The sequence below is a fragment of the Falco rusticolus genome, chromosome 2 (assembly GCF_015220075.1).
Source record: "Falco rusticolus isolate bFalRus1 chromosome 2, bFalRus1.pri, whole genome shotgun sequence".
Classification (NCBI taxonomy): domain Eukaryota; kingdom Metazoa; phylum Chordata; class Aves; order Falconiformes; family Falconidae; genus Falco; species Falco rusticolus.
The window spans coordinates 65,142,076-65,168,381 of record NC_051188.1 but is presented as its reverse complement, the minus strand read 5'-3'; the positions used below and the strand labels follow the sequence as shown (position 1 = coordinate 65,168,381).

The following is a 26,306-nucleotide window of genomic DNA, read 5'->3' as shown; positions in this document are numbered from 1 at the left end:
TTTTTTTAATTATAGTCTGTCTGCCCACAGTGGTTCCAGTTTGTGCGTTCCTTTCTTTGTCTGCTCAGATGTGGGTGAAAATCAAGATTTTTTCAACCTCTACAGAATTTTAATGCCAAATACCAACATAAGGAGATATGATAGAAATATTAAGTGATGGAATGATGGGTGCTTTATCTTCAAGCCAGAAATCTATTACACCTCAATGTAATATCCTTAACTGCATAACAGACATGCAAAGGTAGGTGCATGGCAAAGGAACTGGGCTTCCTTGACAAAGCAGTTAACACCCCTATCTAACGCTTGGATCCCAGGGATCCGGAGGTCTTTTCCAGAATGGAGGAAAGCAAAGGTATCCTTTTCAAAGGGAATACGAAGTGAAAAGTTACGTAAGGGCCTCTTCCAGTTTCTCCTTCTCTGCAACCTCCTGTCATGACAAATACAACAGCCCTGTTAGGCTTCCCGTCTCCCAGTGGAAGACTTCTTCTTAACACCCTTCTCCACAGTGCTAACCGCACTACGGTGACACAGATTGCACAGAAAACAGACCTGCTGGTCCCCCATCCTCACCTCATCCTTTCCATGACCTGCAGCGGTGTTTAATGAACCAGGAGCTGTGAAGTACTGTAGGCTGGGTCAGTAGTCCTGATGCTTTTGCTCAGTGCCACTTAGGCTGACAGATCACCCATGGAGGATGGTGGCATGTTCTGCCCAGGAGTTTGCACATTGCCTCGCCTGCTGCAGAGGGAATGCCACTGCCCAGATGATCAATTTTTTGCTGGTGCTGCTATCTAAAGCCATTTTCAGTCACCATTTTGACCTTTAATAAAAGAAAATCCCATTGACCTGGAACCAAGACAGCTACAGAGGGGACAACAACAGTTGAGAGATTCCTATTCTTGAAACCTCCAGTTTATTTCCTGGCATCAGGCTGCGAATTGTAGTTCACACAACTAAGCGGCAAGTTCCAGATCTTAATGTGCTGAGCTTGTTTGGCATGTGCCCAGCCCGTAGTGTATTCAGGTCAAGGATCGTGGAATTAGCTTGCTTACTCTCACAGGGATTTGCTGGTTAAGTATCCTGCCTTCCACAATAATTTGATTTTTTTAATATTCTGATGTAGTCTCACACCCTTTTACTCCTCCCTCCTCATAGGATAGAAAAAAAATGTAGGAATGTCATCTTTGGAGCACTTTTGAAGGGAAAAGAACAAGAAGTGAATGTGGAACGAGTATGTGAAACAGTCACTTGTCCCTAAAATCTGAGGTACTTTGGCAGTGTGAGACAACCATAGGACATAGATCTAATCAAGTTTTCCTTGAGGTCAAACAAGTACATCACATGGAAATGCTGGTCCTTCAGAAGTCAACAAGAACCACCACCACCCCTCCCCATGGTGCCCCTGCCTCAAGGAATGACGGATGGAAGGAAGGAAGGGCACACTTGGGAATACCTTCCTCTTCTACATAACTCAATGTCTTTGACTCTAAAATTGTGAGGCCTGTTTACTCTTTTTAGGACATTTTAGTTTCATTCTACAGTTTGGTACCTACAAATGTAATCAGTTGCAGGAACCTAAAGGAACGTTGCTTAGTTACACTTCCTCAGCATGGCTACATACTACGCACTGGTTTTCACTGGAACGTAAATGCTACCTTGGATTTTGTTTTGGGGTTAGGTAGGTAAGAAAGACAAAGCAAATGATACTCATCAGAATTTGGAATAACTGACTCAAGTTCTGTTACCTGGCAAGTAATTTTTCAATTTTTGGTCTTTAACAAACGCCGTCTAGTGGTATTTTTAATCACTTCTCTCAACATTTGTTAATTTTGGTGCATATTTTTGGTTAGTGTCTAGAAACCAATGGAATCTAATCCTACAGTTTCAGATTTACATCTGGAAATTTCTGTGCCTAGACTACTTTAAAGTCAAAAGGGAGTCTAAAACAGGACATGCTGAGAGCACAAGCAGTTCATATAGTGCTGTTTTACTATTTTCTGAATTATTTTTTCTATCCTGTTTTTTATTTTCCCTAAGACCTCACTGGGATAGCTGAGATCAGATGGTATAAAGCCATGAATTCTGAAGAAAATTAAACTGTTGCTTTATGCAACTCATTGCTTAAATCTACCTTAAATTTTACAGTGCCAGAATAATAGAAGGTGGAAAATGTGACTGTTAAGAAGGATTTCTGGGCTCACCCAAATCAGTGTTTGATGTCTGTGCCAGGCAACTTACTGGAAACTATAATAAAGAATAGAAATAGTAAATTGAATGACATGCTGGAGAAGAATCAGCATTGCATATCAAGTGGGATGTCATGTTTTGCAAACCCATTAGAGGTTCAAGGAGTGATTTTTATGTAGATAAGGCTGGTTAAGATAAAATTACATACCTGGATTTCCAAAAAGTTTTTGACCTGGTCTTTCTCCATAGGCTCTCAAAGCGTATTCATATGGCATAAAAGGAAAAGGATAAAAAAAGTCTAAAAGAAAGGAAACTCATCATAAGATTACACAATATAAAGTATTTTCCAGAACCCACAAAAATCTCTGCTGTTTGACACCTTCAGAAATTTTATGGAGAATTTTAACGTCATGAAGACAGTTGGCAGATAATACAAAATTCATTTGCAATCTGAAACTGGCAATCAAGAATTTCAGAAGACATTAGAGAAAATAATTTTTTTCTGCCGGCTTAGTGAGCTGTCTCAATTTGCTGAGAGGTCGCATCAGTGACAAAAGCATACAAAGATCGGGCAGGGAGAACTGAGCATCTAGATACACGGCAGAAGCATAGAGGGAAGGGAGAAACAACCTGTTTTGGTAACACGAAGCTGTTAGATTAGCTTAACTGTATTGCTTGATAGCAATTTTGATATGACGGTGATAAATGACAAGTGACATTTAATACACGGATAAACAAAGTGATGCACCCATGGAAGGCAACCCTTGCCATATGTGTCCACTGGTAAAACAGCAACTCCACTCAGGGAAGAGGTTTCAGACCTTTTGTTCATAGCTCTTTGGAAAGAACAGGTCAGGAAGTGAAAAAGAACCTGCACGATGTTTGGAAATATTAAGAAAAAACAAAAGTAAGACAAAAGCAGGACAGTGCCGCTGCAAACCCACATCTTGAATATCACATGTAGTTTTGTCCACTTAGTCTGAAAAAAAAGGTATAAATAGAAAAGACAGGGAGAAGGATGAAAACAAAGACGGGGAATAGGGTCTGTATGAGGGGCACAGGCTGCAGTTCCATGGCCGCCAATGGATTTACTGCTGCAATCCCACTCCACGCTTCTCTGCCATCACTGAGCTGGTTCAGCCCAGTAACCTGGTAGAAAACATATGCACACTATGAAAAAGGAGGAGTTTCCTGCCAGGTGAGCAAGCTGAAACGGCACAGCCACAACTCCAGATGTGGGCAGGGGGACACACAACGGAGGGAGCAAAGTGGCAGCCAGTCCTAGGAAGCCTCTGCCTGCATCTGTAGCTTCACAAGCCATTTTGGCCAGCTCTGCTGCTGAAATCAGCAGGCCCACATTCCCTCCACTTGCGGCTACTCACTGCCACCCCTGAAAGGCTCTTCCTTTTGGTGTTTGTGCAGCTGGGTGGGAGAACTGTTCTGAATTAAAATTAATCATTTTTGCTGATCAGGTTCGCTGCATGCCAGCACAAGAAGCGGATGTGACCGAAGGACAGGAACAAGCAACGGGGACTGGTGGGACTGCTGCTTCAAGCAATGCCAGCTCAAAGGGGGTTGGAAACAAAGAACAGACCAGGGCTCCATGGTTCAGGAAAAGGGATGGTTCTGAAAGCATATAAGAGAGGTCTATAGAATTTCATGGTGAATATAAACAGGCATGGTAATTCAGTTTTTTAGATGATGAAAATTCAAGTACCCTATAAAATTATTAAGCACTGGATTTAAAACTGGTGGGGAGAAGTTCCTGTCTAGTCTTTGGGCGTACTTGGGACCTTACTGCCACTCCTGAAGGCCAGAAGTACCAACAGATCAAAAAGCTGTTTGACATATTAATGGAGAAGAGGTGCATTTGTGGCTGTTAGTGTGACAGTGGGCACGGTTTTGACCTAAGAAAGCTCTTCCAATGCACTTCAGAAGCTGAAAACAGAAAGACCACTCCACGGTGATTTGTATGTTTTCATACCTCTTACCTGTGTGTTTACCACTGGCCGTTTTTGGGCAGAAGATGCCAGCCTAGGAATGGTTGCTGTGAATGAGTAGGCTGGCTCTTAGGTTTTCATGTACTTCAACTGTATGTAATATAAATATGTTGTTTACATTTGTTACATTACATTTTCAGTAATTTATTGCGGAGTCAAAAAGCCTGTCTTAGGTATACCTAAATACTAAAATTACACTTTTTTCACATCACAGTTTTCTTGAAGAATGTATAGCTTCGGTGTTACTCATGTCACCTGTGCCACTCGCCCACCTGCAGGGCAGCGCAGGTAACTGGGGTGGCTGTAAAGCGGTGGCAATGGCCAGGGTTAGGGCAGCTCTGAGCTCCCACCCCACAGCTCCAGGGTACGGCTAACGGGGGACGTGTCCCACGTAACTACGGCTGGACACGGGACAGTACGGGACGGCTTGCAGTGTGTTGGTATAAACCACATCCACCTCTTCCCCCAGGAGTTTATCCTAAAACAGTGGGATAAACTGAAAATCTAGCCGTGAAGGGAAGAGGTATCGGGGTGTGGGGAGAACCCGAGTTCCCAGCATAAGGCGGCGCTGGTAGGTTTGGTGCCAGCTTCTGCCCCTCCAGTGATGGGCCCGGAGCCATTAAAAAGAAGTGGCCGGGGGTGAGGGCGCAGCCGCCGCCCGCCCATCGGCCCGGCTCCCGGTAAACACTCCCCCGCAGCTGGGCACGGCCTCTCCCCAGCGCCGGGGCAGGTACGCGGGGCCGGGCCGCTGCCCGCCGCGAGGTGTGTCCCTGTGCCGCGGCTCGGCGGGGACTTGGCGAGCGATTGGGTAGGACGGGCGAGCGGCTCCCCGGCTCCCCTGCTGGGCTCCCCGGCGCCGCGCTCCCGCAGTAGCAGCGCGCTCCCCGCCCGCGCCGCCGCCGCCGCCCGGCCCGCTCCGCCAGCGCCCGGCCCGGCCGCCGCCGCCGCATCATGCCGCATCCCGCGGCGCCCCTCGGGGCCGCCCTGCTGCTCGTCCTGCTGGCGGCGGACTCCTCGCAGAGTGAGTACCGCAGGGCGGCCCGTCCCCGCCGCACACGCCGCCGAGCATCCCCCACCGCCCCGCGCGTGTAGGTGCGGGCCGGGGGAGCTGCCGAGGCGGCGGGGGGGATGCGCGGCTTCGCGGCGGCGGTGCCGGCGGGGGCTGCCGGTGGGCGGCGGCGGCCGCGGGGCTGGCGGCGTGAGGGGCCGCGCCGAGGCCGCGGGGACCCACGGGCGGGGAGGGCGCACGGTGCTCCCCGGGCGGGGCGGCTCGGTGTGCGGGGAGGGGGGCTACGGCGCGGCCAGGCGGGCTCCGCTGTTCACCGCTGCCTCTCCTTCCTCCCGCTCCTCTCCTCCTCCTCCTCCTCCTCCTCCTCTCCCCCCCCATCCCGCCGGCCCGGCCACCGGCGGCCCAGCCGTGCTGCTGCGTGCCCCGGAGGCTGCCCAGTTCCTGCGGCAGAGGCAGCGGCGAGCCTACCAGATCTTCGAGGAGACCAGGCAAGGGCACCTGGAGAGGGAGTGCGTGGAGGAGCACTGCAGCAAGGAGGAGGCCCGCGAGGTGTTCGAGAACGACCCCGAGACGGTGAGGGCACGGAGCCGCCGCGGGGGTGCGGGTGGGCTGCCCGGCGCTGCCCGCCCCCGGCCATCTGCGGCTGGGTGCCAGCTGCATGCACAGCTGGGGAAGGCGGTTGGGGGCGGGGGGGGGGGGGGGGGGGGGGGGAGGATGATGAGGAGGAAGAATCAGAACCATTAGGTGCATGACTGAAAGCCACATGGCATAGCGGGTGCTGCCCGGTTAGAAACACCGGGGCGGGGGTGGTGGGGGTGAGCAGCCCAGCCCGGGCCTGCTGCCCGCGGGGGGAAGGGCCCTCCTCACCCCTGGTGTGATACCGTGGAGCAAGACCAGCGCGATACAATGCGGTGGGTGCCCTGTCTGGACACCTTACTGTCCCTCTTCCCTTCAGCCTCCCATCCCAGCTGTATTTAAAAACCCCTTAATGTTGTGGTGTGTGTCAGAATAGGGGTTTCTCAGAAGAAGTGTGTTGTAAACACACTTTAATCCTCTTGGGCCATGTTGAGCTTGGTCAGCATTCTGGAATCAGTAGGTTCAGGACCTGCCACTACAGCAGCAGGACAGTGTGTGTAGGGGAGGGTGGTCCTGCCGTGCTTCTAACCCTGAGTGTGGAGTCCCGCAGGCAGTCACAGCCCACACACCACCGGCGTAGCGGACTTTTCCAGCCTTCTCAAGGCTGACTTTTTCTCTTCAGTCTTCTTCTCACTTTGGACAGCATGTGGATGCAGTTGTGTTGCTTTACTAAGCTTGGCTTACTCTTCCAGTTACTTGACACCTCTCTACGCTGTTTCGGATCGGCTGTTCTCATCTCGGGGATTATCTGGCTTTGATTTAGCAGTGGGAAGTGGATTTTCTTGGTGTTCAAACTGAAGCTTGATGCTGCACAGCGTGTTCCTGTTAATAATATGATGCTCTAGGGAGAAGATAGGACAGAGCACGAGAGAGTGAGAGCGAGCGTGTGTGTGTGTGTGTACACAGACACACACACCCCACAGGCAAGGGAGGGACTCATCTGAGGAGATGTTTTATGCTTCAGTCAGACAAGTCTTGACATGTGTGCTTCATTAGCAGGCTCAGCGCTGGATATAAAGTGCTGTAGCTTGTTGTCACAAGGCAGTAGCAAGTATGGCAAAAACATTGTGATGCTGGCTTTTCTTTTTGACAGTTTTTAATTTAAAGCTTAAGGAGCACTTGCCCAGGCAGCATTTAACGGTACACCTCTTTGTGTACGTGTAGTCATATCTGCATGCAGCAATGTTTGCTTCTGTCCTGTAAAAGTGAGCCAATACATAATATGCATAACTGTAATGTGGCGAGAATGGCAGGCACAACTCTTCCCAAATTCATGTTGAATAACATAACTTTAGCTCGGTGTAAATACTAGCCGTATAGCAGCAAATGCAGGAAAAAATAACCCAAATGTGATTTTGTAGCATTCTGGAAAAAAGGTGATCTGAGGTCACCAGTTTTGCTGACTGGCTTCTGGCCAAGAAAGTAGCCAAAGGCGATGATGCATTGACAGATCAGTTTAGAGGGTGGTAAACTGCGTAAATGTGTCAGGAGTTTTTAACAATAGTCAGTACTTATTTTGTGTATTGGACAAAATATACAGCTCTCCAGCTGTAATGGAAATAGTGAAATAAAATTGGTTTAAATCTTACCATGTATAATATGATAGTTAAATATGTAAGTAAGTGTAAATACATAAATATAAGATCCAGTCATGCCGTTTAAGTGTGTTTTGCAGGACAATGCAAAGTTTCTGTCATTGCAAATGATTTTGATTTTTTTGTTGCATTTTCTTTGTTACTTCTGCTAGGTCTCTCTAGTTCTGAAAACCTCTGAAGAAATATCACTTAGGCTAGAGGATCTTCGAGTGTCTGTGCCCCCTAGCTTATTTTGCACACACTTCTACCAAAGTACTGTATCTTGTAATACTTCTAGGCCTGCAGTGACATAAGATTCTAGCTTTTCTGAGACATACACTTCCAAAGAGCTGTGAACTTGTTACGTGCAGCATGTCCTACTCCTTCCTGTTATTTTGCTTCAGTTTGACTGGGAAGCAAGTGAGCCACCACCTATCAGGGGATTTATGGCCTTTCCTATCCATTTTGCAATCGGTATGTGACATGAAGGCAGCAGCCGTGGTTGAGTAGTAGTTTTCTAATGCATGGTGGCAGAGTTCATGTGTGCAGGTTGTTACTATTCTACACATTGGATGCCTTCAGTGCTTTGTAAGGCATAGGTGACTACTCCTCCGGCAGTATTTGTGGATTTGATGGACAGACTATTAATACATACCTGAGGTAATGGAAGTGTCTCTTAAAGGCTAGGAAGTTATGCTGTCATTTCACTGATGCTGTGTTGTACGTCCTGTCCTGTTGGCTGACAGGAGAGGGAAGCTAGCTGAGACAGACTTGACTCAGGAAAGGTGAATACTGTTGATAAACAACACCTAGCAGTTGAGGAATTACAGTAACTGCAGTCATACTTAAGCATATTGTCAGGCTGTAGCTGATCCGTGCTGGTAAGGTGAGGACTTCTTATTGACCAGGGAAATGTACAGATTGCTGTTGACAGCTGCTGCTGATTCCTTGTAGTTTAGGAAGGCTGAAATTTTAGTCTTTGCCTGCTGAACCTGGTCACCGGGGCTAACTACTTAAGTCATGGCAGAAAGAAACACTTCTTGCCCTGCGCTGAGCCCTGTGGCTAACCTCGTAGTAGGCAAGCCGTGAGGAACACATCAGTGCACTGCTGATCTGTGCTGTTGTGTCTCCCAGGTTTTATGCTTTAAAGCGTCGGATGAGCGTGAATGTAGGTATTTAGCTGTTTTTACTGTCCCGTGAGAGAAACGGTCTTGCAGCCTTGACAACTGAAGGTTAGTTTGAGACTATATAGCTTGCTGCTTCTCTGTTCGACCTCAAGAAAGTGTTGTGATGTGAGCACAAGTGTTGTCTCTCTTCCCTGTCGCCCCCTTCTGCCTCGCCCCCCCCATCAGGTGATGTAATGAAATGTATGAGTCCTTACAAATCGTGCCATTCTTAACTCTCCTGTGGTTGTGTAAAGAGAATTTCAAGGTCTAATTTCAAGACCTATGACTTAAATATGTGTTAGGAAATTGCATAAACTGATTCAATCAGACAGCTCCAGAAGTTCAGGCAAGATGAAGCAAGGCTGTAGCGTAGCTTGCGTGATGCTTCCCAGGTAAAACCATAGCTTGATCCAGCCAATTATAACATCTAGCCAAGAAAAACATTTTACAGAAAGATGCCTGTTTACAGGACAGACCAGTAAATAGAAATGAAACATCACGTACCTATAGCAGAGCACTCTTTCTCTGCGCCTTCATTGTTTCAGTGATCAGCTTTCCAGAGCAACATCTGCAGGCAGTCAGCAGCAGATACACATTTTCTGAAACCTGAATGTGGGTGTTGCCACATGTGTGATTACTTACTTCAGCTGCTAAGAATAGTGTATTAGGCGGGGCCAAATGGCCATTCATTTGTAGGCCAGTGCAGCTTTTGTCTTTTATGTTACGGAAAATATAAATATCAGCTTGCCCAGACTGGAGGAAGGAAGATCAATTGAAACGTTTTTAGATTGTGGGGTTTTTTAGGAGGCAGAACAAAACTCAGTCTGTGCCATTTGTATGACTATACATGGTAAAAACAAGTGTGAGCCTGGGTTAATGAGTCTTGCAGCCTATCTTTTTCATGAAGCTGATTATAACATACTTAGATATTACTGCAGAATTCTGGGATGGTTCCTGGTTTATAATTTCATTTATGCTAGAGGTACCAAACAGAAAAATGAAAAGATAATATGAGATAGAAAACATGCTCATGGGAGGTATGAGGACTGTTTCTAAATGGTATCTATTAAAAAGATATGCTGGGTGTGATAGATGTGATGAAGTTGCAAAACATCTTGGATATAGAGATAAGAATGTTAGCTTACTTAAAATGTTGATGAGGCCTTATAAAAAGCAGTACTGCAGAAATATTTGACCTTGGTATGCAGTCAAGGTATTACAGCTTGTTAACTAACTGATAAACTGCTCTGGAATTTGGTTGACCTGTTCTAAAAATGTGGTCATCCAAGCATGTAAAACAAAGGGCAGAAGGGAGCGTAGTTGCTGGTGTTCTTGGAAATGTTGGATTTCTCTGAAGAATAAATAGACCAAAAAGTGTCCTTGTGGAGGGAATTTCTCTGTTCTGAAAGGCTCAGCATAGGGAAGGTGATTGAATGCAGCCTCTTATAATTTGATACCAGTTTATCAGTGCAGCATCTGTCACTGCACATCTTGCTTGCTGTTGTTACTGTTGAAGAATTACTGGTCTTCCTGCAGGTCACCATTGGAATTGCCATGCTGAATACTTTGAAAGGTGTTAGGCCCACCAGAAACGCTGGCCACCTGTGTTTACTCTTCATGAATTTGTCCCTCTATGAAGTACCTTGGAAAGCCAGCTGGTTTTCATATGCGTGCAGAATGAACATCTGATTCACAGGCAGGCACATGAAAAGTTCTCCTGCTTTTTGAGGCACTTGCATCCAAACTGCTGTTAAAATCTATGGCTTGTCAGATACACAAAACACTGGCAGAGAATCACAGGGTGACGTGGGCTGAAGGGCACTGAGGAGGTCTCCAGTCCACTCATCTAGTCCAGTTTCCCAGTTGTGGCAAGGGCAGCAGTGAGGCCAGATCAGGCTTTTGGGGACTTCTTACAGTCACATTTTGAAAATTACTGATCTTAACAAAATGTCCAGCAATGTCAGCAGTTTTTCTGCTAGGCTGCATTTATTGAGAAGCTGAAATGCAGATGAAGCAATGTATAGGGTGTGATAATGGTCAGTTTAATTTGTTTTCATAGTGTTACAGGCTCATTGGGGTTTTTTTCTTTATTTGTTCTGTTATGTGACGTGGTCACGATAACACAGATGAGCTGCATGCACAGACTAGAGTAATCCAAATTTTACTCTGATCTTTTAGGAGGGGTGCTTGGCAGACAACATTTAGGTCTTACTTCGAGTAGCAAGGTAGGTACACTTTTGTAAATACTAGTCAGAAAACTATGAAGGCACGTAGCAGAGGAAAGGAGTTACTGGGAGAGTAAAGCAGTGTAAAATTTCTTTGAGTAATTTAGCAAATGTTGTGTAATCTAGACACAAAAAATACTGATACCATCTTTAAATACAGATGTCATCGTCCCTGTATAGAATATTCCTTTCTAGATCCAGGCAAAAATCTGAGTACCCAGGGAGTGAAAATTCTTCTCAATATCCTGATTTGTTACGGCATTTTGGCAGTGTGGAAGAAGGGCTAGATTTATAGCTGGTATAACTTTCTCTATCTCTTCTTGTTGGTGCAGAATTCATCTGAGAGAGGGAAAGAGTTACCGGAAAATTCTGTGCTGATGGTTTTACCTGCTTGGACTCAAGCATGGAAGAATATGGAAGAATGGATTTCCAGGCACAGTGGTACCTGCTTAACAGATTTTGAGAAAGAAAATATGGGGAGATTTAGACTTTTGTCCAGGAATGGATTGAAGGAGAGAAGAAGAAAGTAGAAAAGTTTGAGTGCCTAGCTGTGTGCCACAGTGGCATCCCCTCTCTGCTGGGATGAGATCCTGGTGTCCGCCAGGTGTTCTCCCTTTCCTTTCTTCCTTCTCCCTGTAGTTTCATATAAAGGAAACACAGGATGGGAGAGTGGTGTACCAAAATCCCTTGGGTCTAACTGATCTGAAAGGCAAACAGATTGGCATTGTGCAGCAGGATGCATCTACCTAGTTGGCGGTACAGACACAGCATTTTTTTGTGGTGGTGGAGTTCAGTAGCAGGAGGGTGACAAAAATACTCCTGCCTGCCTTAGAAGGCAGGTCATACATTTCTTAGCTAAATGCTGCTTCATCAAAAGTTACTGAGAAGGGTGAGCAAGGTTTGCTGTTGGTGGAAGCAGGCACAGCTCCATCAGCTCTGCTGGACTCATGCCTACCTGATCTTTATCTGTTTCCAGTCATGTGAGTTTAGCCCAGAAATTCAGAATAGACCTGGAAATACTGAAACACCACATCGTGAAAGTACTACATGCTAATCCTCCTGTGCAGCAGGAGGGAAGGCACAAGAGAAGACAAAAGAGGCTAATATTACACTGAGGGGCTGTTTGAAGTTAGGATGGAAAAAGATGCTAAGAGGGATAAATTTAAGCAGGGACATTTTACAGGTTTGGGTCAAGAAAGAAGATAATGGAAAAAGCAGATAAAGTTAGGGTAAGTAATTTTTTAGAGGAATAGAATAAGTGTTAATAAATACATGAGAGGGGAAAAAGCCAATTAAAAAATGAAGAAAACAGTTTTGTGGCCATGGGCTCATTTAATTTTATTTTTAAATTTAAAACACAGAGAAAAAAAAAAAAGTGGAGCAGCTTACTGGGAATTAATACAGTTTGTTAGTGCAGCTGCATAAGAATCAGGTAAGATAAACATTGATTCTGTGTAAATTGGCAGTTGTGGTTCATGTGTGCTCTAAACTCCAAGTGAACTTAACAAATTACAAGCATTTACTTTCCAGTAAGTATAAAGAACAAGGATGGAATCACCATCGGAGATCTAGAAGAAACTGAGACAGGGCATAGCAGGGAGGTTTGCATCTCCTCCATTCCCATTACTTTTCAGGCTTTGGTTTCACATTTGGGAGCTCAGCTGATCTAGTTGGAATCAGCAACTCCCTTGCCTATTCTGTTCACCCTTCCTGCACAGCAATTTCTGTAACTGCATGGACTGATTTAAGTAACCAATCTAAAGAAAAGTAGTCTGGAGAGAAAAAGGATCATTTTGCAGCTGGTCCAGTTCCCAGGTCCAGTTCACCATGCAACTTCGCAAAGGGTTGCACCAACATGTTGGAAAGGACAGTGTTGAGTTTAGGCTGGGAAGGCCAGGTGCCAGGGGAGAAGCAGAAAGGATTATCACAGGTCATGCTGTCAAAGAGGTGAGTGAACAATGAAGTCTTGGAGAATCTGATTGAAGTTTTTCAGCAGGTCTCCCTTCCATATCTCTACCTTCACCACTGTTCTGTTATGACCTGCTGTTCTGGAGGCTGTCCACACATGTACACATCTGTGGGGAAGTTTCCTTATTTATTATTTTGGATTTTCTTCCTGTTCCTTTGAGCATCAGCAGTGGGACCCAGAGGAAGGGCAAAGTTGGAAAGTAAGGAGGGTACCCAGGGAGTGGGGACAAATGTTGGTGTTGTTTTCACTCTGCACACCTGGCAGGACAGAGGGGTGCATGAATGAAGAGGTAAAAGGCAAATGGGTCATGCTTGCACTGTACAAAATCATGTGCATCTGGAGAGCTACCACATTCGGCCAGTTCCAAGAACAGGGAGTCCTAATTCAATTCCAGAAAACATTTAGGACAGGAAGAGAAAAGCAAAAGTTACTTAGTTATTAAAATAATGAACAGGGAAGTATGAGATCAGATTCTGTCGAAAGGACTTAGTGTTGTCTCATATGTCACTTCCCTATTCCTTGCTTGCCCGTCCCCTCTGAGGCCAAATCCAGCCTCAGAGTGGCTGAACACTGTTAGTGTGAGCTGCTGCAACCTCTGCAGGTAAGCAAAATCCTAAGAAACAGTATCACTAGATTACAGGAAGGGGAAAAAAATGTAGTATTCTACTTCAGTGGGTAAAATGTTAACAGAGCTGCAGGAGAGATCACAGACATTTAAATCATGTTGGATGAGATATAGAATCTGTTCTATTTTAAATACAGTTTAAGTAATTGCAGAGTAGTGACAGAATATAGGATGCTGAAGGGAGACCCCTTTTACTTACACTAGGTGTTTTGTCAGATCCTGGTTTGCTTAATTTGACTGAAAATTTCTGAGTGTTAATTTAACCACACGTACAAATATTTTAACTAATGCAATGAGTAAGGATTCAAGCAAGCAACACCGACCGAGTGAAGATCTGTTATCAAATTGAGATCCTCTTTTCAAATTGCACATTAATACAGCTGGAAGGAAAGTAGCCTTTGAAGCCTGAAGCAGCGGAGGAAACCTCAAGGCACTCGTGACTGCAGTGCATTAAGAATAACTCAAAAGCACATACAGCACTGGAATCACTCCACAAATGTTCTCAGTTGGCCCTTGGCACCAGTTACATCTATTTCACACCATTACCGTCCAATCAAACCCTGCCTCAGGCTGCATATAGAAACCATCTCTCTGTGCCCCCTACATCTTCACAAATGTAAGTGTGCGTTTTGCTTGGCTGTGACACACAGAAACATTTTTTTTTTCTTCTTTTCTTTCCTTTCATGATTTTTTTTTCCCAGTAATTGTACATTCTAGTCATTGGTGAGGTTTTTCTCATTGCAGAGCAATGTCTTTTGCTGAAGTGGCACCTCAGTAAGCTGTTGGGAAATAGCCTTGCCCCTCAGAAGAGGGCAAGTGAAGCTATGACAGCAGACGTCATTTCCAGTCTTCAGGATTCTGCAGAGATACCTAGTCTCTATGAAATGGGTGATGCTGGAGAGGGTGGTCATGAGTGCTTCTTGTTTGTAAAGATCAACAACTCAGTGGAAGGGGCAGTCACAGTCTGTGCACCAGAATAGCTGGTCAGTGTGAAGTGGACGCTTTGCGAATGGACACAAAATCTCAAAGCTACCCTAAACAGCTGTAACTTTGGTGGTATGAGATGAGACGTGGAGGCTGCTTTTGGATTGTAACGTGACCTGCTTGTTTCTCTAAAGCCTTACGTGCCAAGTTGTGGAGAGTTCTCCTTGCTTCTTGCATGGAAAATGGAGATCGCCCCAAAGTAGGAAGCAAACTAACCTGGCTGAGTGTAGGGTTCCTCACAATGGGAGGGAAAGCTTGTGGAAGCAACATGGCATTGATTTGAGCATAACTTCTATACCTATAGGTTCTACATATTTAAAATTCTGAATTACAGGACGGTTTAATTACATTGTATGGGAGGAAGGCCTAATAATTCAGCATGAGATTTGCTATGAATCAAAAGCCTAAGCCTGGGTTTCAAAAAATGGAGAGAGCTCTTGAACATTAATGAGATTTGCATTCTCAGGTTATACCAGTTAACAATTGCCAAACACTAAATTATAGCAAATTATGGTTGCTAGCGGCCATTGCTTTGCAAGGGTAGTGCAGGCCTGCAGTGTGGAAACATGAAGTACATTTATAAAGGAGGAGGTCGAGCCATGCCCAAGACAAATATTCAGTCCTGAAGGAAAGAGGAAAAGGGAGAGTCATTGTATGGAAATGAGAAAAGTGCATGATGTGGGAGTTGGCGCTGCTCTCTGAGAGGTAACTAGGTAACTAAGAAAGTGCTTTTTAGAAATTACCACTGCTAACACAAGTCTGTGAGATCCCTTAGTGTTAGCAGTGCTGCAGTCACAGAATCACAGAATCGCAGGGTGGTTGCGGCTGGCAGCCACCTCTGGAGGTCATCTGGTCCAACTCCCATGCAGGGCCACCGAGAGCCAGTTTTCCAGGAACATGAGCAGTCCTTCTGTCAACTACATCTTTTGTCTGCTGCCACTGCAGCTCAAACGTGATTTTGATCGGATTCAGTGCTGATCAAGCTTACCTGACTCAAGCAAAATAAACAGAAGCCGTTGGCAGGCCCTTTTGGCTGAGGTTTCCAGTGTTGCCAATTACTTCAAGCAACAGTGAGAACATTTTCCTGGTGTAGACAGGGTCATTGTTATGTTTTCAGAAGGGCTATTTTTATACAGTGACTCATGTTGATGCCTGTTCTGATTTGGTGTTCTTCCATCTTCTCTAAAAATGCAGCAGGACTGATGCATACCCAGTATAATTTGTGTAACTTCTGGATTTTACCACTAAGGGAGAGTTTGGCCATAGAGTTGAAAATAGGTGGTGACCCCAGTCACACTGTAGGTTTCCTTTGGTGGGGAAGCTGATGAAGGTACTTCTGCCCCTTTGACTCCACAGCCCTGCTATGAATTCTTACCTTCATGGTGCTGTTCTCCTCAGTTGTTTCAATGCAGGTTATTGTGGGGGTGGCTCCACAGAAACTGTTCTTAACTGTTTCACTGCAACCATGAATGTCTGGAAGAAGAAACAAATACAAAAAAGAACAACCTGGAGTTTTGGGGTGTGTTTGTTTGGCTTGGTTTTTTTGAGGACACTTAAACTTGCGCTCTCTTTTCATTTTAGATATCGACACTAACTGTTGTAGTGGCTGTGTTATAAGGGTAGGAAAAAACTCTGGATGTAGGTGGGAGAGGAACTTCTTAACCCCATGAAAAAGTGTTTGGTGTCACTCGACCCTGAAATAAAAGCATGCACTCCTAGGTCTTGCACTACTGTTGTGGAAACCAGTACTTGTTTATAATGCATTGAAAGACTTGCTTCTAGCATGTACACATGTTCATGTGAAAGGGGTTGGGGCTGTAGAGCTAAACTCTTTTCTGTCAAATCATAGCTCTGTCTCCTGGACAGTCTCTTGAACTGAGCTGAAATAAGCAAGCCAGGACCTGCCTGGAGGGACCGGCCCCATGCCATCCTTTCCGTTTCACTGACAGGGTGGAGACTTGTAGATGTGAGGCACTTCCCAGTCTCTCCTATTTCTCCCTCTTTACCTGAGATCTCTGCTGAGCTGTACTCTGCTGAGCTATATGGTGGCACGCGATGTGTGGTGTGTAACTCATACCACATGCTGGTCTGCAGGCTGTGGGTGTCCTGGTGCCAGGCCCTTGACTATTGAAGCTCCTGGTGTCCCAGTCATACTGGTTGGTATGTGGGAGCCAGCCAGCCAGAAGTTGTGTTGGGTTACAGAAAGGAGGGGTGGAAATACATGAAGGTTTTCTTGGTAGGAGCAGGCACGGAGGCTGGAATTATTGCAACTACATTCATGAAGGTTGGTCTTCTGTGGAGGGTGGTGCTTCTGCAAGATATTGTCTTGCTCATGCATCCACTGGGATGGATTACTACCGGACAGAGCGGTTAGAAAGCTTGGTAAGGTTAGCATCTCTACAGCAGCCTATCCAGAGGATGTTTATGTCCAGCATTGTTTTGTTTATAGCTTTATATTTTAAAAGCCCATTGCTCCTGCTTTTATTTTCAGCAGTAATTAGGCAAGAAGATCCAAAGGAGAAGGGCTGACAACATTTGAATGTTGACTTCTTTTACTAGAGTCCAAGCTGAAAACTTAACACTTAGTGTATTTCCATGGTGACTTTTACTGCCACGGTGGTCACAGTAAAACAACCTCCTGCGTTTTGATCCTGTGAATACTGGGTGGCTTTCTGAATGGTGAGATGTTTGGTGAGGCTAAAATTGAGAAATGTTGATAAATTAGCAAAGTAGTAACACAGAATCTTTGCTAACTCCTCCTTAGCAAGCCTCAAAGCATTTCTCTTGGCATTTTTGATGGATCCTGAAAATACAGCTGGAGACTGCTGATGAAGGGAAGATGAGTCTCAGACTTTTAACAGGGACCTGACTCTGCAAAGACCTGACTCTTCCCTGACATCTGTGAGTCATTAAGACTAGGGCATCATGGAGCTGAGTGCTCACACGAGAAATAATGCACGTCTGGCTGTCTTTCTGTGCAGGTTAGGCACAACTTCAATTTTTAACTGGGAAAACTTGTCATCAGTGTTTTTGAAAAGGGATTGCTATTTTCAGTTTAGGCAGGTTCCTTTTCTCAAGGTGGAAGATAATTTGTCCTTCATCCTTTATTAATCTTTTGGCTGAATGGAAACCTCTTGTCATTGTATTTCCAGAAGCCTGTTGTAAGGAAAAATGATTACGGAGAAGTATTAAAAGTTCATTATACAAGAATGAGTAATGTTAGAACCTGTGATCATGTTGCTTTATTTTTGAATGGTATTATCAGCAAGTCCTGTATGCCTGGAGAAGTGCTACTGATGAGCAAGTACTTTTGTATAAGATAAGCAAATGAGGAATACAGGGAAAGAAGGGTTAAATTAATTCTATTAATAGCCTCCTGTTTAAATCACTTACCTCTGTTATGTACCTCGTGAAAGGAAGCTTGTGTGGTACAGTGTCTTGGAGTTTCACTCTTCTACTGTTCAATCGGCATCGAATCAATATACAGTCAGTTTGCATTTGGAAAGTTATTTGTGCAATGAAAATAACTAGTTACCTTAATCCTTCCTTCAAAATTAAACTCTATACAACTTTTCTAGCACTCAATTCATTCATCAAAGGTCAAGGAGAAAATGAAGTTTTATGCCTTTGCCATCATTGACTTGGAGCAATTAGGCTGGTGGCCATGAATACAAAAGCACCTATTTCTTGTTCTGTGAGTGCAGAAAAAGTTGTTCTTGCCAGTGTCTGGATTGTCCTGTTGGTGGTTAAACACATCTGCACATTCTTGTGATGCGTATTGAATAAAGGGGAAATAATGAAAAAAAATATTTGTAATATTTCATCACATGCCGCTATCTTTTTCTCCTCAAGTGCTGGCTGAAGTTCAGTTTGTGGTTATAGCACAGCTGTGCACTCATCTGAATACTTAGACTGCTTAGATTTACTTTTATTTTGACTGTATTTTTTTGACTTGTCTTTTCCAAAACTAAACCTTAAACAAAAGACTCAAAGTGTGTGCCTGTCTCTGTTGTATGCACATGCCTGTATATATGCATAAGCTTATCCAAACATCTGTAATAAAAGGAGAAGATAAAATAGTTCCTTATTTTGCACATTGGACAGACCAAAGTAATTTTGTAGAATACAGGATATTTACTGTCCCAGTCTCACTGCTGATAGTGCTATATGAAAATTGCTCACGTTGTATGAAAGAGAATTATGCTATGCGTATGCTTTCTTAATTAGCTGAGAAACGCTTTGTTTAAAAATAAAATAATTAAGCACTGGTAAAATCCACAAGTTTTCCCTCATTGCATGCCTCAATGACAATTTTAACAGTGCTTAACTAGTGACTTACACGTTATGAAATCCAGTATGAAGTGAAATTGGAAAAAAATGCTTTTTCCTGGCCATGCATTTTTGTAATTTTTTTAAGAATGTGGTTTAATGATAGCTTAGGCCAATCTCTCACACTTGCAGGTAGCACCGCTGCATTTTCCTGCTGCTTCTCTGCATTGGCACAGGCACTCTTGTGCCTGGCAAGGCTTCACTATGCTGATCGTTTTTCTAATGTGCAAGGTTAGATCCACATCACATCAGCAAACTGCTGCTCCCACTGTATGGCTACACTTTGTTGACACAAGATAGAGAACAGTAATGTGTGGCCATGTACCATTAGAGGAATGGGAATGCCTTTTGCAGTCTGGTTTTAGATTAATGAATGTCAGTTTTCCCCTCACTTGCAAATTATCATTATTCCTTTCTTTGAGCAGAACATCTCCATGATGTGATGGAGTGGGCGGTATGGCAATGGTTGCTGTTAAAGTTGTAGGGTGCTCATTGTAAAAGCAAAAGGTACCTTTTTTATTTTAGTGATGTTAGGGTGCTGCCCATGTTCTGCATGAAGCAGAGGGCCTCCGAGGAGGCACTGAGTGACTAGATGATCCTGTACTTTCCCTCGGGAGTTTTGTCTCTAGATTCCTCTTCCTTCCCTTACCTCATGCCGTCAGGACCTTTTCCTCTTGGACAGTGGGTAAGTGGCTTCATGCTCAGCCACTACCACTTACCAAGTCAGCTGTTGCCAAAAAATATCTTGAGACTGGAGCTAATGTTTCTTTCCTTTTCAAAAGACAAAATGCATATATGATACTGTGTTGCTTCTGGCTCTGGATATAAAGAAATTAGGATGCTGGACCATGTTAAATGATTGCCATGCAAGACCACCAAACTAACCGTAGCTCTTCAATGGTATGACAATAGAAGCAAATATTATTCAATAAATCTTTGCTTTTTTTTTCTTCCTTCTACAGGAATATTTTTACCCGAAATACTTGGGTGAGTTGCAGCTTTTACTTTCATTTTGTGACAGTGCTGGTATGTGGTACCTAACACTGGAGATTGTCACAGCTGAAGTCTCTGCTAAGGAAAGTAATGGAAATCTCATTGCAATAAACACGCATTGCTAACTTTTAAGATAGACTTTACGTTCCTTATGTGATTTTGAGGTGTGTTCTTTACTTAGGTATAGATTTGCATAGAGAGATCCTTTATGTGTTTTCTGCATGTTAAAGCGTTGATGTTGCAGTTGTATCTGTAGCTTGCAGCATTAGTAGATAATGTAACGTCTTACATCTTTTCCCTGCATTAATTAACTTAGCTATTAACTAATGTCTTTAATTTAAAAAAAATAAAAATAGTGCCTTTACTGATTGAACCACTGGCTTATTCTATTGAATGTATCATAGTCATGGCATTATATTGTTTTCTTTTTTTATATAAGATAAACATTTGTGTTTAATATGTAGTATTACATATCACAAATGCCAACAGTTTGAGAAAACTCCATGTGCTTTTTAGATTTTTTTAAAAGAGTTTTAGTACGTCAAATTTCAGTAGCTATTAACATGCTTTTAAAATCATAGTAGCATCTGGTTAAGTGATCACCCTCTTCAGATGGCTTATAACTACTGTACATCAGAGCTAAAAAATGTTAATGAACTGAAGAATTTTAAGACATCTGGGGGATTATAATATTGCACAGATTTTGCACCCCTGCAAATTCTTGCAGGCCAGGTATCATTTTGTATGCTTTGAACAGTTGCCATGTCATCATTATAATAATAACAATTTCATTTTCTGTTCTTCAGCTTGTATTCAGAAATATGGGTCGCCCTATACAAGAAGTCCAGATTTCCTTACATGCGTTCATAGTAAGCATTTTTGGTTTGTATACTGTAGTTAAATATTTTCTCATAATACCTGAAGAAGTGGGACCAGCTCAGCCATCTCTATTTTCGATAGTATTTTAGTACTGGTCTTCCTGTTCTTTAGGCTTGAAACTCCCTATCGCTGGTCCTGTCTGAGCAGCAAAACAAGACCTTTTCCCTTCTATAACCTATTACCATCTAGCTGTCATGTTTCAGTGCTTTGGTATTTTATGATGCAAGACATTTCTTTCCCACCAGTTTCCTAAGGTCTGAATAGTCTGAGAAGCAAGAGGGGTGAGAAATAGGATTTGCCATAAGGTTGTACACTGTGCTTGGCCTTTCATTTTCCTTTTTCTTGAATGTCAGCTTTGGCTCCCTGCTATTAAGGAATCTTTAAAGACTTTAAAAAAAGCTTGAAGTCAAACCCAGGCCTGTGTCGGACTTCTTTACATAAAAGAGATCAGTTTCACGCATCATGTGACTGTGCTTTAAATACTACAACCTTTAAAAGTTCAAATCAATTTGGAAGCCAAACTGGTAACTGTGTAGGGGAGGGAAGGGGTATTTGTTCATTACTAACATTAGAAACCAGAATTTAATGAACTCTTCTAATACCTTTCCAGTTCCCTCTTGAAGCTTAGCTGTGCTAAAGGTATAAAGCTGCATAAATATTCTAAATATGTTCTGGGAGAACATCAGTTCAAATGTGGAGAAAATCGCATGTATGCATATTTATTTTCATTTTTGCCCCTGTGGTTCAGTTTCTTCCTTAGTGTGATCAAGTTTGATTAGTCATGTGTTTATACCAGTGCTACCAAAGCAGGCTCAGGATTTAGTCGACCTTTCATGTTTATAAACTGCATTACAGCAACATTTTTTGAAGAGTGAATTCCAAGGTTACTAAGTGGCATGTGAAGACTTGCCCTCATATAATGCAGCAGTAGCACTTACAAATGTGAGTCCTTTGACTGGGAATGCTCAGACCCGTGGTGCCCGTGTCGGCTGCGGTATGTCAGCTAGTTGGAAGTGGGATGTGAGGCTGGATACTTCTTTTTGCTCATGTGTGTGGCACAGCAAAGAGATGGGAGTTTCTGCTGAAAATGGTGGCATCAACTGGGAACGCTTGTTCTAAACAGCTAATCAGTGTTTTAGAAATGCCAGTCTAAAGAGTAGTGATGAAAAAATCTGAAAAAATAAAAGCTGAATGATTGTTTTTAGGGATTTTTGCCCATTGCAGATGCAGTGGTTTGGAAATAAAATGATAATATTTTCCCCCATTAAAATATTAAAATATTTTTAAATGGTTGAGTTTTGGCTAGCCATTGTCAATTCACAGGAGAAGTAATGGAGAAGGAGCCTGAAACACTTGGAAGAACGACAGGCTTTGTGCTTGGCCAATTCCAGCATGCCTCTTAATTTTTCACAGATGCTGCCAAAAGACTATGTAGCTCTGTGGGGTTGTGCCTGCAAGATACATTTAAATTTTGTTTCTTAACAACCTTTCTCTTCTCAAAACAAGGTAGTGGAAGGCTCTTTTAATCTGGCATACAAAGACATTGCACAACCTAAGGGCTGCAGGGGGATTAACTAGACTAGTTTATTCTAGAAATAAGGTACAAATTTTAGCTGCGACAGTGATTTAGACAGCTTAGCAGAGTATTTGAGGATTCTCCATTTCATAAGATCTTTAGATCAGGGTTACAGGGAAGATTCAGCTCCAGATTCAGAGAGGTAGATGCAGGTGTTTCCAGCACAGGTGCTTACACGAGCAGTATTCCCATCACAGTCAGCAGAGAGTTTATCTGCAGCCAGTAGTTCTAGAGGGATTCCACTGACCAAACTGTGTCTGCTCTGGGGGGAGAGCTAAATCACTCTGGACTGTTTATTGCACTGACTAGATCTCCACTGACTGCAATAAGAATTTAAGGCAATTGCTTTGCAGATAGATGCTCACCTTACACACAGAGACCTGTACTTTGGTCGGCAGATCTGGAACTTTTTCTAAAAGAGATCCTGTAGGTCAGCTAGGAATTAGGGATTTCGTTCTGCAAGAGTTTGGAAAACTCTACAGGGTTTTTTTGAAATGAAGCTGCATGTGGCCTTAAAAAACACAATGGGATTTTTGTTAGGTCATGCGTGCCTGCTTTTTAACTGTGAGTGTCATAATCTTTGCCACCTACCATTTTCCTGGTGAAGTTTTATTTGCGCTATTTTGTGAATATTAAAACATGAATTCACAGTGCAGAGAATGAATGGGAAGCAGCAGTCAGTGTACTTAAGTCGTTTCCATATAGACTTCAAAAATGGACTGTATTAATGACAGCCATTGCCAATCATCTGCTGATTTCTGGCATCTGTTAGTCTTCTTCAGAAGAACAGTGGAATCTTTATTATAAACACGTACCTAGTGGACAGGTGCATTTGTCATAGTTTTTGAACTTGCAGTAGACAGTCCTTATGTCCAACTCAAATACCCTACAGAGAAACGGGCGGTGAAAACTTGTATATTGTATAATGTGATGAACATAAATAAATATGAAATTATTATTCCATGGTAATCTGAATAAACTGCAACACTGTGTTCATCCAAGTTCAGTCTTCAGGTAACTTGGTGTGCATTGCAGCCCAAGAATCTGACCATTTTTTCTTGATAACTATTAACACAAATGCTATCCAACATTTGAGCCTATGCTCTAACCTTATTTTTAATCTTAATGGCTGTCCGCAAGGCAAACCAAAGGTTCAAAAGGCGGTGAAGCAGACTGAAACACAGGAGGTTCTGCCTGAACATCAGGATACACTTTTTCACTGTGAGGTTGAACCAGCACTAGCACAAGTTGCCCAGGGAGGTTGTGGAGTCTCCATCTCTGGAGATACTCAGAACCTGTCTAGACAGTGTCCTGGGGAACTGGCTTTCAGTGGCCCTGCTTGCTTGAGCAGTGGGGGGTTGGACAAGTGACCTCCAGAGGCACCTGCCAACACAACCATTACTGTGATTCAAATCTAAGGCGCCCACTGCAAACAAAAATGTTGTTCAGTGCTTTATAAGACATCAAAAGGAGTTGCTTTTGCCTGCACTCACATAAATGTTAAAGTTTTTTCAAAGCAGCCTGTCATGAAAGTAAATTTCAGGGTCACACAGAGGAAGTTAAGAAGAGACATGCAGAAGCAGTATAACCCTGACTAAAGTAGATGTTAATCCAATTCTTCTCTCAATTTGAGAAGTCTGACGGGGCTACTAATCTACAAACAGCTTCTCTCCCTATGTGACTCCCTGCCACCGCATATGCCCATCAATTCACAAATAATGTTTCAGAATATTATGAAGAGTCTGAACTGGACGTTGGTGAGCATCGGTCTCGGTAGAACCACTGTATGAAACAGGGGCTGCTGCTTGCTTAATGTGTACCCACTGAGCACTTTTTGCACTGCAAATCTAGTATCACAGACCAAACTTGGTCTGCAGAGGGCTGTTGCTGATCAGGTGCTGGAAATGTTCCTGTCTGGTCCACTTTTCATAAACTTTTCCTTTTGTCTGCACTGAACCAGGTTTCTGCTGAGTTGTAAGCATGTGCTGCCAAAATTGTAGGATTGCAGAAGCCATTGCTAATGATAGTAGTTCTTCCTTTAAAGGCTGCTGGCTGCAGCAGCTGCCAACAGTTCCTGTATCATGCACCCAAAGAACTGGGCAGAATCATTGCTTTGCAGCTATGTCACCCCCACTGTGGGGACACAGCTGGTCAGGCAGGAGAAGCTGCCATGCATGTTCATCAGAAGAGAAGCGTGGGCATCATGCATTCAAGTCGTAGGGTTTCCTTTTCCAATACATTCCATTTGCTGGTGAGTCCGGAGGACAGCGGGACTGTTTAACTGCTCCAGTGTAGAAGGTCAGTCCCATGGTGAATATACATTCATTCAGGTTTGCTAAGGCTATGGTCAGGTTCAGACATTCTCTGTAGAAGGTGGCATCCATGGCAGACTGGACTGTGATTAAAGTTCACCCAAGGGCAGAAAGGCTGCAGAAGGCCTGTCCCTCCTGAACCCCACTGCTGGAAGGGGTATGTAAACAGAAAGGCGCTTTGACTGGGTGAGCTTTGCAGTCTACAGAACGAGCTTCTGCACTGCTCCTTCTGGTTAAGGTTGTGTGGACACTTAACACATTCATGTTTTTCAAAGATCACTGATCTAGAACACTGGTCTAACAGGTTACTACTACATGATAGCGACTAACTAATTTTTTGCAAGGGCAAGGGTTTTCTTTCATCCTTCCCTTAGCTATCTGTGCAAAGCACTGTCCCTGGGTGTTTTGCAGGTAGATGGGTAGGGTGAATTTGGACAGGTGACTTCCATTCATTGAGCAGTTACAGAATAGTTTGATATTTGTTTCCCCAGTCCTCCCCAAAGTATAGTGACTAATCTCTTGGTGCTTTCCTATGGACAAAATCCATTTGCCAACTATTGGAACTTGGCGTAAAAATCAGTGGCAGACTTTACTCTGTGCTGACCCCATAGGAACATTGTGCTGTCTGTGAACTGGATTACTGGTTTGCTATCCTTACGCTGTTAACACATTGCTATTTTTTTTTTATTCTTATTCTGTGTAACAGAAAAGCCTGAGTTGGACAGCTCTGACAAAAAATTCAGATATAAACCTTTGCTAGCCACAAATCTATGAGCCCTGGTAAATCCTCAGCTGAACTACCAAAAGTAATTGAAAAAGAGTACCTGTCCTTCCTTGAGTACTTTAGTTACTACCTGCTTTCTATTTTCTCCAAAACCAGGGAGAGTAGAATTAACTTTCTTCAAAATGAGCTACTTCGAGCTGTTTCTTTCAGGATGTGCCCTTCAGATACGGGAGTGGTAGCTCACTCCCTTTTGCAATGAAATGAATTCCACTGCACGTGCTCTGCAAAATTCCTGGCACAGCTTGTTTGGCATGTGAGCCCTACGAATTAGCTTCCAGTTTTGCCAGGTGTGAGTATTTCTGATAGTGATTCCCCATTGCTGTTTACGCTTCTTGACTTTTAATGAGAATGAAACACCTGATTGTTCAGTGACTTCAATGTATTGTTCTGTTTTGTTTTGGGGTTTTTATTCCTTACATAAATCAGATTTGCCAAACCAGTGTTCTCCTGATCCTTGTCACAAAGAGGGGACTGTCAAATGTGAAGATCTCAAGGGGGACTTCTATTGTGAATGCAAGCATGGCTGGCAGGGAAAAACATGTGAAAAAGGTAATTGGCTTTCATTATCTTTTATACTTGTAATGGAGATGTGTTGGGTTTTGCTGTATTCTCAAATGGTCACTGATACTGTGCTGCACAATTCAAGTCACAGGATTGAACCACACCACACACACTGCTCATGTTTTTACCCTTCTGTGGCTCAGGTAACTCTTTCACGTCAACATTTTCATATGATTTTAATGGATCTCAGCTTGATCTTGGCAAGGTAATCTAAGAAGTTATGCTCCAACATTTTGTCCCACCCCTCTGAAAGGGGCAGCAGAAGCAGAGTTGTAGTGACTTTTCAAGCAGAACTGCTGCGGCTGCTGCTGTGAACCCTGGTGAAACAGATCACAGACTGCAGAGCCAGAGAAGCTGGCCCATCTTCCTTTCTAACATCCCTCAATGGGAACAGTTACTGCCAGCAGGCAAGTTGGGGTCTGAGTGTGATGATGCACAAACTGATTAAATTCTTCTGTTAAAGCCTCCTTGCTAGTAGGACCTTATTCCATACTGCT

At 43.6% G+C, this 26,306-nt stretch overlaps 1 protein-coding gene across 1 annotated transcript in view; it reads left to right on the top strand.

The window, feature by feature from the left end:
- The first annotated feature begins 4,909 nt into the window (after window positions 1-4,909).
- Window positions 4,910-26,306, top strand: part of GAS6 (growth arrest specific 6) — a 41,431-nt gene continuing 20,034 nt past the window's right edge. Inside the window, exons 1-5 of the mRNA XM_037378136.1 lie at window positions 4,910-5,208; window positions 5,603-5,769; window positions 19,667-19,691; window positions 20,504-20,566; window positions 25,675-25,797. Of these exons, the coding sequence (XP_037234033.1) occupies window positions 5,139-5,208; window positions 5,603-5,769; window positions 19,667-19,691; window positions 20,504-20,566; window positions 25,675-25,797 (448 nt within the window). The 5' untranslated portion in view covers window positions 4,910-5,138. The remainder of the gene's footprint in view (window positions 5,209-5,602; window positions 5,770-19,666; window positions 19,692-20,503; window positions 20,567-25,674; window positions 25,798-26,306) is intronic.